We start from the raw sequence: 14,124 nt of genomic DNA on the forward strand, positions 1-14,124 counted from the left end.
ACTAAGCACAAAGGGAAGTCATGAACTCACATTTGTTTTTCATTTAATTCTGGACAAAATGCTCTTTTTCCAGCATTGCTTCCTGTTAGGATTTCCATATTCAACATATTCTTAAATAAACCACGACATAAAATCGCGTTCCATTACACAGGCCATATCTAGGGTCTATGTTTCGCAACAACATCAAAGGTGCACCTTTTTTTACCTTTAAAATATGTGATGAGAATCTTCCTTTAGCAGTTGAGTTTAAAAATTCATGTTGATATAAGTTATGAGTATTCCCTTCAACCTCGTTAAATGACAACAAATTATGTTATTCTCCTGGAAACTAATTGATAATTATGTCATTCAATTTTTGAACATCATCATTTGTAGGTGTAATTATGGCTCTTTCAACCATATATAAATTATGATATTACTCCTCGCCTATGAATCACATACATTCGTCATATTAGATGTGTCTGAACACGTGTTGCATCCGTATCCACTAATATAATTACCCTAAATTATATGATTCTTTCAAATTATCAACGTTATTGGCGTGTCAGTATCCGTGTTGTATCTGGTGTCGGTGTTCGTATCCATACTCTTAGCGGTCTTCTCTTTTTATGGTCTCTCAAATGGTGGCTTGAAAGTAACTAATAACAAAAGATGGTGGTTTGAAGCTTTCTAGTGTTTCTGTTTTTAGTTGCAGGTAACATGAGTGTAATTATCGTTTAACAATTTTGAATATAGTTTAAATGGTTTTAACACTTTGATTTCACTATATTTGGTTGGATATTGGACGGGGGGCATGGGAGCAGTTTATCAATTGTACACATGCAACGTTTCGAATCACAAAGAAAACAACAATGCTTTTATTCCTTTAAACGGCAGTGGGAAGAGCTTAGCGGCAGGTGATGTTATTACTTATTTTCCTTTTATTTAATAATTAAAAAAAAACCACAGTTCTCTTTATATATAAAAAAAAGTCACGCTATCATAGTTTGCATAAACAATTATAAACCAGTAAAGTCAAATAATTTTTAAAATTAATCGTAAACAATTTGAATCATAATCGATTATAAACCAGCAAAGTCAAATATATAATCCATAAAATTAATCGACTTTGATTAGTTTTAACATGAAAGAAAAAGAAAAAAAAACTAAAAAGGTTAATTCTGAATTCCAATGCAGGGGGTTGAGAAAAACTAAACAATACGGGAACGGACTATTAACTGTGAGAACCCTACTTATTAATATTTATTATAGTGCTAACAAAAAATTTTCTAAAATATTTTGAGTCCTATAATATTTTTTTAGAGGATTTAAAGTCCAATCTTCAACATTAATTTTTGCTCACGTTTGTTTCAATTGTTCAAAGGCTAAGGAAGAGTAAATTATATTATTAAAATAATAAATAATATGGAAATTAATACTGTTTTTTGTGGAAGTAATAAAATAATATTTAAATATTATTTTTTGTGGATGGGATATGAAAATACTTGGCAATCTTTGTGGGTTGTATTGAGGCGAACAACACAGATGTACAACATAAAATCGGCTGATAAAAAGGTAACTTGAGTTTTTGTTTTGTGCTAGTAATTTAGTTGATTTGTGGTTAACGGAGGTAAAAGAGAGTTAACGGGGACGATTAGTGACATGGATTAGTAATTTAGTTGTTATTTTATAATTGACTAACATTAAGAAGAATTCATAAGGAATTGTGTGTAAGTTTTCTTTTAAATTAAATTTATTCTTATATATTTGTTACATGTGTTATTTGTATTTAAAATTAAAATAAAAATTAAGGGTATTTTTGAAAAGAAAAGTCCAACCCAAAAGGGTGCTGAAAGGGGTAGTTTTCTTTATATATAGTATATATATATTTGTTACATGTATTATTTGTATTTAAAATTAAAATAAAAACTTAAGGGTATTTTTGGAAAGAAAAGTCAAACCCAAAAGCGTGCTGAAAGGGGTAGTTTTCTATATATATAGTATAGATATATAGTATAGATAACACATTACCATACAACTCACCCGCACGACGCATGGATGTACGATCTAGTTTGTTTTTATTCATGAAAGTGAAATCCCACACACGAAATACAAAAATTGAATGCTTATTCAAAGTAGAAATATAAAGAACATAAAAAAAAAAAAAAAATTGATTTGAATTATTTTGAGCTTCATAATATCAAGGCGTGTCATATACTTGTTGGCAATTACTCCACTTTTGAACTTTAAGAAAATCCATGTGCCACTTGGATTTTTCAAACTTAATGTGAATCCAAACATCCACTAAAACCTCGGTGCTCAAATTGGAACAGGATCAACCAACACTTCTTTAATACATGTCTTCATTAGTCCGTCAGAATCCGTGTAGTTATCTTTGTTTTTGTAAATAACATCCATAAAACGTGAAAGATTAAGAACACGAGTCATAAAAGGCATCGGAACTTCGGTTGGCCTAAGACATTCTTCATTTATATCTTTCCAAACAATTGTCATTCTATTTTTGCATTCTTGAATAGCAGCTTCTCTCGACATATCAAATTGCTTCATATAACAATCTAACAATGAGCAAACATGTCCTCTTTTCTGTTCAAACTGTACAATAGAAAATAAATAATGCAAGTGGTCATTTCGAGTGAAAGAAAACAATAATATGTTAGTGAGTAGTTAATTTTGTTATTTTATAAATACCTCGCTGGAAACAATTTCATCCATTAGCCTGCAAAGAGTTGCAGCGGCGTTAACAATTCTTGGCTCATTTGATACCCAATTGAAGATCTCCTTTGTGGCTATGTCACCCATACCAATGTAAGAGGTTAATATCAGCAAAGGGTAAGCACCTGATTTTTTTGATATGCGCATGTACTCTTCTGTTGTTGGTATATGGTTTTCATTCAGCCATCTCGCCTCTGTCATAAATGCTTGCACTGACTTTTTGAACTGCCATCATTAACATACAAAAAAATTAAATACGAGGATACTCATGTGTCTTATGTTGACTAAAAGGTGTGTTTTTTTTTTTGTTGTCGTAGGGACTAGAAGCGAAAACTTTAATATTTGTAGGGACGTTTTACCTAACTAGTCTAAAAAAAAGTTAGCGGTTTTTTGGTCTATCCTTTTCTTATTTTAAAAATCAAGATATGATATAGAGACTAACTAATCTAAGGGGTCCCATCCAACAATTCACTTATATGGATTTGCCCACCGAAATGGACATAGGGAAAATTGAAAGTGGATAGTTGAAAGGAGCACACACCAAAAACCGAAACCAAAAACACTCAACCAACACAAATGGTTTTTTAGTCTATCCTTACCTAACTATAGCTAATTTTATAAAACAAATACATATTTATATTGTTTTACTTACTAAACTGAACCACAAAGAAGTGAACAGTAGAAATTTTCAAAAAATAGTTAAAAGTACATAAAAAAATTGTGGCCAATACTCAAGTACTAGTGGGTAATTAGAAAAAGCAGAAAGTCATACTTCAATTTTGTAGTAGTCAAGGGTATATATCCTTCCTTCTTTTCTCATTTCTTTCTCTATTTCTTCGTAAATTGTTAAGAATGATCTATAGATAGGTTTCATGTAGTCTGGAAGTTCGTCCAAGCTGCTAATATCCCACCTGAAAAAAATTATAGATGGAAAATGAACTACTTTTAATTAGCAACCGAAAAATAAATTTGATGAAAATATTAATCTGTATATGATATCTTATTCAACCTTTCAACTGCCTTGGTAAAAAGTTCCAGTTCATCAATTGTTCCATATGCATCATATGTATCATCAATGATTGAAAGTAGGGTGATTACTTTAATCATCATTTTTCTTGCTTGAGAATATTGGGGTTCAAAAAATGCAGTCAAAACCCAAAAGCTACATTCCGCGATCCTATCTCTTGCATAAGGTAGTTTGGTAGAGAAGTCCAACTCCTTCCACCATCTTTAAAGATGAAAAACAATATAGTTATTACAAGGTTTAATATTTCCATGATATTCCTAATATTATCTTAATACAAAAGATTGGAGTGTGTAATCTAAGTACTTACTTGGAAATGTTTCCAAACTCTTTTTGATGTAGGGATTGGAGTAAATTGAAATCCAATTTTGCGAAAGTGAGTAGAACTTCATCACAGGTAGGATCTTTCTCATAGATAGAAATGTAGTGTCGTGCCTCTAGCCTTGGTATGTTTTTGTGGAGAGCCTGCTTTAAGGTATATTCGATTTGTGCAGCAAGTGAAGGGCTCGATTGAGAGGCAATGGACTCGAGGTGAGTTGAAGTGAAATTTAATGCTTCTTCTAAAATGTCATCTTCATGAACCATCATATGTGATGCTTCATACAAGCTTAACATCCCCTCAACATCCGTGCTAAGATTTTCATTAAAGTTTCCTTGCTTGTCTTTAAATTTGTTGAACACATCTAGTATAATTATTAAAAACAACCATTTGAGTCAATGAAATAACAAAACAATACTAATAAAAAAAAATATGCAAGTAATACAAAATACGTATCAAATTTTGCCACTAAGCGTTACAGGAAACGCTAAGACCTGTATTAGACGCCACTGAAAATAAGAACCTTTCTTAGAGATTATAAAGAAAGTAACAAAAAAATTTCTCACCAAAACATTGAAACATTAAAATAAGAACTTTTTCTTTTGTAAGTACAATTTTTTTATGGACTAAGCGTTGTTCTAATTTTTTGAATTAATTATTGATGCAATGTAAGACAACAAAATAGTTAATTAAACAGAAATCAATATATAAATGCAAATAAAGTTGAGGCATGCATATATATACTTGGTGAAACGTGAAGTCCTTGTTGCCTGAACACCCTAAATAGCATGGCAAGAGAGCACAGGCTGTCTTCAAGCGTTATTTCTCCATTTTCAACATAACTTTTGTGAATATGTTGCAAAACTTCATCAATCTCTTTTTCAAAATGATAACCAACACCCAAACGACATATTGAATCAATCAATTTGACTTTTGTCAAGGGCATCTCAGTCTTTGAGACAAGCATGTTTCTCACTTCATCTTTCAACGTATCAATTTGTGATGCAAGATTCTGATCAAGTTCCTGTGAGGTGTTTGAGAAAAAAAATTAATTATTAACAAAATTCACTTGATTATAAATAAATTTAACAAAATTCACTTGAGTTTCTTAATTATATATATATATATATATATTGACATCCCAAAAGAAAATACTAGTAATAATCGTTGTTAACTACATAAATGAATGGAGAACATATAATATTAATATATAGAATAATAGAAAACAACTAGTGGCAATATATATGTACCATGGTTTCTGAAGCATACTGAAGGAAGAAACCCCCCCAAACGCTTGGGTGATAATCTGCAAGATTTCTTTGCTTGGCGTCATGATCAGAGTAAGCTACAGTAGACATCCCAATTACTTTAATTTATTTATACCTTTCCCTAATTCTTCAACTCTAATGTTTTGGTTTGTGAAAGAAGAAGGTGTCTATATAGATATTTATAGTAAACTTTAAAGAATTATACTAATTCCCATTGTACGCATGTTGAACTAAAACTTTTTTAATATATTCTCAAGTTCCTGCATGTGTTAAAAACCTTTAAAATATATTCTCAAGTTTCGGCATGTGTTAATTTGAGCATTTATTTTTGAACATTGTTGACCTAATTGCCTGTCTTATTTTAACTCTAGCTACTGGATCTAGATTTGTTTTTTTATATATTTATTTCATTAATTTGGCATGTACATCATATATAAGTTTAATATTTATTTCAACCTCTAATTTTTAAGGCAAAGCTGTTGGTGTGCGCACGCAACAGTTGACATGCATATAGTATATGCATTCTAAGAAACGTGTGATAATTTGATTATCTTCATAATTATAAATAAATAAGTTCCCCTTTGTGCTTGTTATCTTTTCATCATATTCCTCTCAACAAAATAAAAAATATTCTTTTCAACTTTTCGTTTTCTTCTTATAAACTAAAGGATTAATTGTTTGAATTGACCATGCAAAATACGCAATGTTGAAAAATGACTCTGTAAAATAAAAAAAGAGAGATTCTTTTATTTTTTTTACCTTCTAATATACGCGTGGTCCAAAAAATGATCTAGAGAGATTGAATTTTTTCATGGTTTTTTCCGGATATCTTTAATTAGGATGTTAAAACATGGTTTTATACACAACAGTTAGATTTTTCCGACTAGGGACAGATTTATCATGAAATTTTATCACCCATAATTATGAATTTCTTAAACAATTCATAAGTATCTCATTTAAAAACTTCAAAATTTCATGGTGAAGGTTCTTATCATGTTCTAACCATGCCTACAGAATTATATAACGAAATTTGATCCGTGAGTATACGCTTACTCGGAACAAAATTGCAATTTCGCACGTTTTTGTTGAAAAATAATAATCAATCGAAACATCTTTGAAAACCTACGAAATTTTGCAGATCCTTTTTTTGTATTTCTATAAATGTCTCTGCAAACAATCAGCTCAAAATTAGTTTTTAGGTTAGTGTTTTCATTTTTTTGTTTTTTGTGTTTTTGACGCTTTAAAAATTCATAATTAATTCAACCTTAGTTGAAAAATTATAAATTTTTGTGTAAAGTCATATTTTAATGTCCTAAACATGCTTGAAAATATTCAACCTCTAAGAAGATTTTTTGGACTTCAACTATATTACAAGGTCAAAAGCCTATACTTGATGCTTATTAGGCCAAAAACCACTATCGAATAGTGCCCCGATTAACATATGATTCAAAAGGTAGTGTATGATGTATCGTCAACAAAATACAAAACTATATATACGCCCACCAATGAGAAGCTTTAGATTCTTGATAATCTTTAATGTCTCCGACCATCATTACTCTACGATGGTTGATGGATATAAAAATTGCAGTACAAAACAGTTTTCTACCGACTCTTTAGGAGTTGTTCCATAAGTTCTATGGAAGGATCCTTAGACCACCACTCAAGTACACAATTATTATCCTTTCAATACATATCACTCTTGCTGTCTTACCTAAATAAGTGTCCCCGTGTTTGCAAGTGTCTCCCGAATTGCAAAGCCATGGTTGCTGATCGACAAATGTCAACATTATGATCACTTTAGGTCATTAGTGAAAATTAAATTCTTAATAAGGATGAACGAAAAAATAGTCTGCACGAAACTTTAGCAACATACAAGGATATTTAATTTTAATAAAGAAACAAAGACTAGTCTTAAAGCAACCAAACAATGGCATTTTTTTTTTTAAAACATCAATTATTTATTAAAAATTATATATTTAATATTTATTAAATGTACAAATTCTAATATAAACTTACTATTTACAACTTCTTAAACATGTGAAATTTTACACATTATGCAAAAATCCTTAGTTTATTAATATTTTGTTGAGGGAAAGGTTTCAAATGAAAAAATGCTTAGTTTATTGATATTTTATTGAGGAACAGTTTCACAATATCTATAATTAAATTTATTGCATATGTACATCCAAAAAATAGAAATATTCATCCAATAATTTGTTAGTGTAGGCTTCCGGTGTGCGCATGCCGTAGTTTATCACATATGCATGTTCTAAAAAACATATTCATATTCGAAATCCTTAAACAAATAAGTTTCCCTCTTAACATATTTGTGTTTGTTAAGTTGGTGCTGGGAAAACATGGAATGAATAATACATTTTATCGTTTAAATATTTGTCTTAGTTTTTTTAGGGATAACATGCATGTCTCATGTTATTTTTTCTTATTCATTACAATATTTGTCTTGCGTTTTTTCTTCATCTTCATCAAAGACAAATATTTAATTTATTCACTAATTTTAACCGATTATTCAATGACAATCTTTTTAACTGATTATTTTCCATTACTTACAACTAGAGGAAAGACGTGCACCATCGTGCCCGTTTATCCGCTCTTTCTACTCCAATAACGCATGTGATTATTATATTTTGATTGTTTGTATAGTTTTGATTAAAAATTTTAAATTTTTAAATATTATGAAAATTATTGATATATTGATTTATAAACAAAATATTGTCAAGGCATATAACAAAATTATTTTTGAACTCAACATATTTTAGTTTGCCTGCATATAAAATTAAGGTAAAATAATGATCAAATATTGTTTATTCTAATAGTCATTAGTAACATCATAACATAAGTGTGTTGTGTAAAAGAAACATAATAAATAAATGTATAAATGACATGTTATGTAAAAGACACATTGTAATGATTGCGATAAAATAATATCTTTAAAAACTACATTTTTCGTAAAGTCTCCATCTTCCCCTTCTATTTTCCCTTCTTTAATGAGAACTTTTGTTGAATTTTGAGAAACTCCTCTTGAAAAGGCTACATATAACTGACCATGGCTGAAAACATGCCGTGGAAAATAGATTCCGACATTGAAAATGGTCTGCCCTTGTGACTTATTTATGGTAATAGAAAAACTTAGTCTAATGGGAAACTGTTTTCTACTAAGCACAAAGGGAAGTCATGAACTCGCATTTGTTTTTCATTTAATTCTGGACAAAAATGCTCTTTTTCCAGCATTGCTTCCTGTTAGGATTTCCACATTCAATATATTCTTAAATAAACCACAACATAAAATCGCGTTCCATTACACAGGCCATATCTAGGGTCTATGTTTCGCAACAACATCAAAGGTGCACCTTTTTTTACCTTTAAAATATGTGATGGGAATCTTCCTTTAGCCGTTGAGTTTAAAAATTCATGTTGATATAAGTTATGAGTATTCCCTTCAACCTCCTTAAATGACAACAAATTATGTTATTCTCCTGGAAACTAATTGATAATTATGTCATTCAATTTTTGAACATCATCATTTGTAGGTGTAATTATGGCTCTTTCAACCATATATAAATTATGATATTACTCCTCGCCTATGAATCACATACATTCCTCATATTAGATGTGTCTGAACACGTGTTGCATCCGTGTCCACTAATATAATTACCCTAAATTATATGATTTTATCAAATTAGCAACGTTATTGACATGTCAGTATCCGTGTTGTATCTGGTGTCGGTGTTCGTATCCATACTCTTAGCGGTCTTCTCTTTTTATGGTCTCTCAAATGGTGGCTTGAAAGTAACTAATAACAAAAGACGGTGGTTTGAAGCTTGCTAGTGTTTCTGTTTTTAGTTGCAGGTAACATGAGTATGATTATCGTTTAACAATTTTGAATTGTTTAAATGGTTTTAACACTTTGATTTCACTATATTTTGTTGGATATTGGACGGGGGGCATGGGAGCAGTTTATCAATTGTATAAATGTAGAACATTTGTAATCACAAAGAAAAAAGTAATGCTTTTATTCCTTTAAACGGCAGTGGAAGGAGCTTAATGGCAGGTGATTTATTACTTATTTTCCCTTTATTTAATAATTAAAAAAAAAACCACAGTTCTCTTTATTAAAAAAAATCATCAACTCTCATGGTTTTAAGCCTAATCTCGATTCATGAATTCATCATAATCATTATCTAAGGTCTAAGGACAGTTTCTACATCTTTTTAACAAGTTTCCACCGTTTAATCATCAATTCTATCAATTTGACCTAATTTCCGATTCTTCTTAAACTCATCCTAATTCATGTTAAATGTAACCATTGATTCACATACTTAATAGAATTGCAAAGTTAGTCTCACCCTTACCTTAAAGAATGAAATCGCAGCTTTCCTAGGTCTTCTACCTTCTCTTGGTTTTTTCTCCCTTTTCTACAAAACTGATCGTACGTACGTTATGTTTTTTCTAAACTAGGTCTCTCATATTTATAAAAATCCTTAACCTACTTATTTTTCTCTTAAATCCCAAATCTTAATATTCTATTCTAATATATATATATATATACACACACACACACATAAAATATTTCTATAACAAATAACAAATATATATCTATAACATATATATATTTCCACACTAAATAACATATATTTCTACAACAAATCATATATATATATATATATATATATATATATATATATATTATACTAATAAATATCAATATATAACATAACAAAATACCACTCATCAAAATAAATCATATAAATCATACAAATCATATAAGTATATTCTAAACTCATTTAAAATAATCAAATAATTAAAGAGGGCGTTACATCAACTATATTACAAGGTCAAAAGCCTATACTTGATGCTTATTAGGCCAAAAACCATTATCGAATAGTGCCCCGATTAACATATGATTCAAAAGGTAGTGTATGATGTATCGTCAACAAAATACAAAACTATCTACACGCCCACCAATGAGAAGCTTTAGATTCCTGATAATCTTTAATGTCTCTGACCATCATTACTCTACGATGGTTGATGGATACAAAAATTGCTGTACAAAACAGTTTTCCAAAGACTCTTTAGGAGTTGTTCCATAAGTTCTATGGAAGGATCCTTAGACCACCACTCAAGTACACAATTATTATCCTTTCAATACATCTCACTCTTGCTGTCTTACCTAAATAAGTGTTGTCGTGTTTGCAAGTGTCTCCCAAATTGCATAGCCATGGTTGCTGCTCGACAAATCTCAACATTATGATCACTTCAGGTCATTAGTGAAAATTAAATTCTTAATAAGGATGAACGAAAAAATAGTCTGCACGAAACTTTAGCAACAGACAAGGATATTTAATTTTAATAAAGAAACAAAGACTAGTCTTTAACGTTTTTTAAAGAATCTTATTAGTTTTGCATGTTTTAAAGAATATTATTAGTTTTTTTAAAGCATCAATTATTTATTAAAAGTTATATATTTAATATTTATTAAATGTACAAATTCTAATATAAACTTACTATTTTCAACTTCTTAAACATGTGAAATTTTACACATTATGCAAAAATCCTTAGTTTATTAATATTTTGTTGAGGGCAAGGTTTCAAATGGAAAAATGCTTAGTTTATTGATATTTTGTTGAGGAACAGTTTCACAATATTTATAATTAAATTTATTGCATATGTACATCCAACAAATAGAAATATTCATTCGATAATTTGTTAATGTAGGCTTCCGGTGTGCGCATGCCGTAGTTTATCACATATGCACATTCTAAAAAACATATTCATATTCGAAATCCTTAAACAAATAAGTTTCCCTGTTAACATATTTGTGTTTGTTAAGTTGGTGCTGGGAAAACATGGAATGAATAATACATTTTATCGTTTAAATATTTGTCTTGCGTTTTTTTAGGGATAACATGCATGTCTCATGTTATTTTTACGTATTCGTTACAATATCTGTCTTGCGTTTTTTCTTCATCTTCATCAAAGACATATATTTAATTTATACATAAATTTTAACTATTTTTTTTTTTTTGATAAGGCCAGAGCCGAATGACATCAAGAAAAAGAATAGGCGATAGCTCACCTATACTCTAATCTTGTGTCACATGTTCATATATATTATTAATAAAAAAAGGAAAAAGTACAGGAAAAAAACCTAGGGGGACATAGACCTAACCCTGTAAAAAAAGATGTGCAAGCCAACCCAAACGGGCATTCAAACATGTTAAGAACATACACTCGATTCAACCCTAGTTAAGACTAACAAACGATGTTTGTGAGCACCAACTGGGTCTATAAGTTGGCGAATGAACCTGTTGTCAACACAGAAAGGATCACGCGCCATCAGCTCGCTGCACCATCAGCAAAATTCTTGAGAGTGGAGAGCGGATTCGACCGCCAACACGGTATTTAACAAATCCACATCACCAACCATTTGTTGTGATAATCAACAACAAATTCATAGCCATTTGTGACCTAAAAGTCCAAGTTCCATCACTACGGATCGAACCAGATTCCATAACGAGTACAACCACCAAAAACATTGTTGTTGTGTCTGTCAATGAACCATACCGAGAAAACTGCAGACCTCAACAGGTCTGGAAGAATCAGAATTCAATAGGTAGAGCATCAACACAACGACGAGTCCGGCGGCAAGAATACCAAAATGAATCGCACCTGATAAGGAAAACAGTGGGACGACCGCCGCCACAGACGACGACAATTGACCCATTTCATAACGGCAAACAACAACCCACATCTAAACCAGAAGGTCGTTGTCAAACACAATCAGAATGATGGTGGCACAAGAAACTCATTCCGGCGATAACGTCGATCTCAAATCCCCCCATCTAGCCATCGACAGACAGGGAGAGGGACGTTGGTGGTGCGGAGGGTGAAGCTTGTCGCACCACCATCCATTAATACTACATCGGAGCAGATCGGTTTTGGATTTCGAGGGAGTAGGCGCGGCGGCGGTGGAAAAGGGTTGTGATCAGAGAGAAGACGAAAAAACTCTTAACTAACTATTCAATGACAATCATTTTAACTGATTATTTTCCATTACATAAAACTAGCGGAAAGACGGGCACGATCGTGCCCGTCTATCCGCTCTTTCTACTGCGCTAACGCATGTGATTATTTTATTATGATTGTTTGTATAGTTTTGATTAAAAATTTTAAATTTTTAAATATTATGAAAATTATTTATATATTGATTTATAAACAAAATATTGTCAAGGCATATAACAAAATTATTTTTGAACTCAACATATTTTAGTTTGCCTGCATATAAAATTAAGGTAAAATAATGATCATTTATTGTTTATTCTAATAGTATATCAAATTCCCTCTATCCGCAGTATGTGTGCCTTGGCTTCAGAATCTTCAGTTCATCTTTTTCTGGAATGTAACTTTGCTCAACAAATTTGGAATTGGCTGCGATCCATTCTGAATATCAACTTCAACCTTACCTCTTTTTTCGATCCTCTGAAAGCTATTGATAGAAATTGGTCCCCTCAATGCAAGGTGGTCATTCTAGCGGCCATTATCAGTTGTTACAACACCATTTGGTTCTGCAGAAACCAAAAAAGATATCAAGACAAGATCATCAACATTAGAACCGCAAAGAATTTGATTATATCTAGCACGAACATGGCTGGTAATCTTACTACTCTTTCGTCACGAGCCTCCATGTCTGAATTTGTCATTCTTAAAGTTAAACCTCCAAAACCTCAAATCATCAAAGAAGTAATTTGCCCCCCCCCCCCCCCCCCCCCCCATTGCAAACTAGGTGAAGTGTAACTCAGATGGTGCATCTATAGGTTGTCTTGGAGCTGCGGCCTATGGAGGAGTTTTTAGAAACTCCAATTCAGACTTTCTAGGAGCTTTTGCAGTTAATCTTGAATCTCTAACGCTTTATGCTCAGAACTTATAGGTGCTATGTTGGTCATTGAGATAGCTCACAGGATGAATTGGTGGTATCTTTGGTTAGAAACTGATTCAATGTTAGTTTCCTCGGCTTTCAAGTCTTCCAAAGTGGTCCCTTGGCATTTACATAACAGATGGACCAATTGTATTCATCTCATCTCTTCCATGCATTTCTTTGTCACTCATATTTATAGGGAAGGAAACAAATGTGCTAACATACTTGCAAACATTGGTCTACCTACTGCTTCTCATGTTTGGTTTTCTCAACCTCCTGATAATATTAGGGAAGACTTAGTGACTAATAAGCTAGGTTTACCTAACTTTAGAATTGCTTAACCTTGAGGGTTTTGGTTTTTTGTCCCCCCCTCTTTCTTGTTTTGTAACTTTCCTTTTTCTATATATATATTTTGGGGTTGCAGCCGCTGTAATCTCCTTTGCTTAAAAAAAAATAAAAATTCTAATAGTAATTAGTAATATCATAACATAAGTGTGTTGTGTAAAAGAAACATGATAAATAAATGTATAACTGACATGTTATGTAAAAAACACATTGTAATGATTGCGATAAAATATTATCTTTAAAAACTACATTTTTCGTAAAGTCTCCATCTTCCCCTTCTATTTTCCCTTCTTTAATGAGAACTTTTGTTGAATTTTGAGAAACTCTTCTTGAAAAGGCTACATATAATTGACCATGGCTGAAAACATGCCGTGGAAAATAGATTCCGACATTGAAAATGGTCTGCCTTTGTGACTTATTTATGGTAATAGAAAAACTTAGTCTAATGGGAAACTGTTTTCTACTAAGCACAAAGGGAAGTCATGAACTCACATTTGTTTTTCATTTAATTCTGGACAAAAAT

General features: G+C 31.4%; 1 protein-coding gene across 1 annotated transcript; it reads right to left on the reverse strand.

The window, feature by feature from the left end:
- Positions 1-2,032: 2,032 nt before the first annotated feature.
- On the reverse strand, positions 2,033-5,466 carry LOC120576876 (probable terpene synthase 2). The gene is made up of 7 exons (XM_039827470.1): positions 5,306-5,466; positions 4,800-5,079; positions 4,047-4,419; positions 3,722-3,940; positions 3,485-3,623; positions 2,689-2,937; positions 2,033-2,592 (listed from the first exon to the last, which is right to left on the reverse strand). The coding sequence occupies exons 1-7, from the start codon at positions 5,411-5,413 to the stop codon at positions 2,299-2,301; spliced, it is 1,662 nt and encodes a 553-aa protein (XP_039683404.1). The 5' UTR covers positions 5,414-5,466; the 3' UTR covers positions 2,033-2,298.
- Between the last annotated feature and the right edge of the window lie 8,658 nt (positions 5,467-14,124).

The sequence above is a fragment of the Medicago truncatula genome, chromosome 7, assembly GCF_003473485.1.
Source record: "Medicago truncatula cultivar Jemalong A17 chromosome 7, MtrunA17r5.0-ANR, whole genome shotgun sequence".
Classification (NCBI taxonomy): domain Eukaryota; kingdom Viridiplantae; phylum Streptophyta; class Magnoliopsida; order Fabales; family Fabaceae; genus Medicago; species Medicago truncatula.

Excerpts from the sequence above, each read along its gene's own strand:
- LOC120576876 (XM_039827470.1), bottom strand. The coding sequence starts at position 5,413 with ATGTCTACTGTAGCTTACTCTGATCATGACGCCAAGCAAAGAAATCTT. Across the intron at positions 5,080-5,305 it reads AGTATGCTTCAGAAACCATG|GAACTTGATCAGAATCTTGC; the intron begins GTACATATATAT and ends AACACCTCACAG. Across the intron at positions 3,941-4,046 it reads GAGTTTGGAAACATTTCCAA|ATGGTGGAAGGAGTTGGACT; the intron begins GTAAGTACTTAG and ends TCATCTTTAAAG.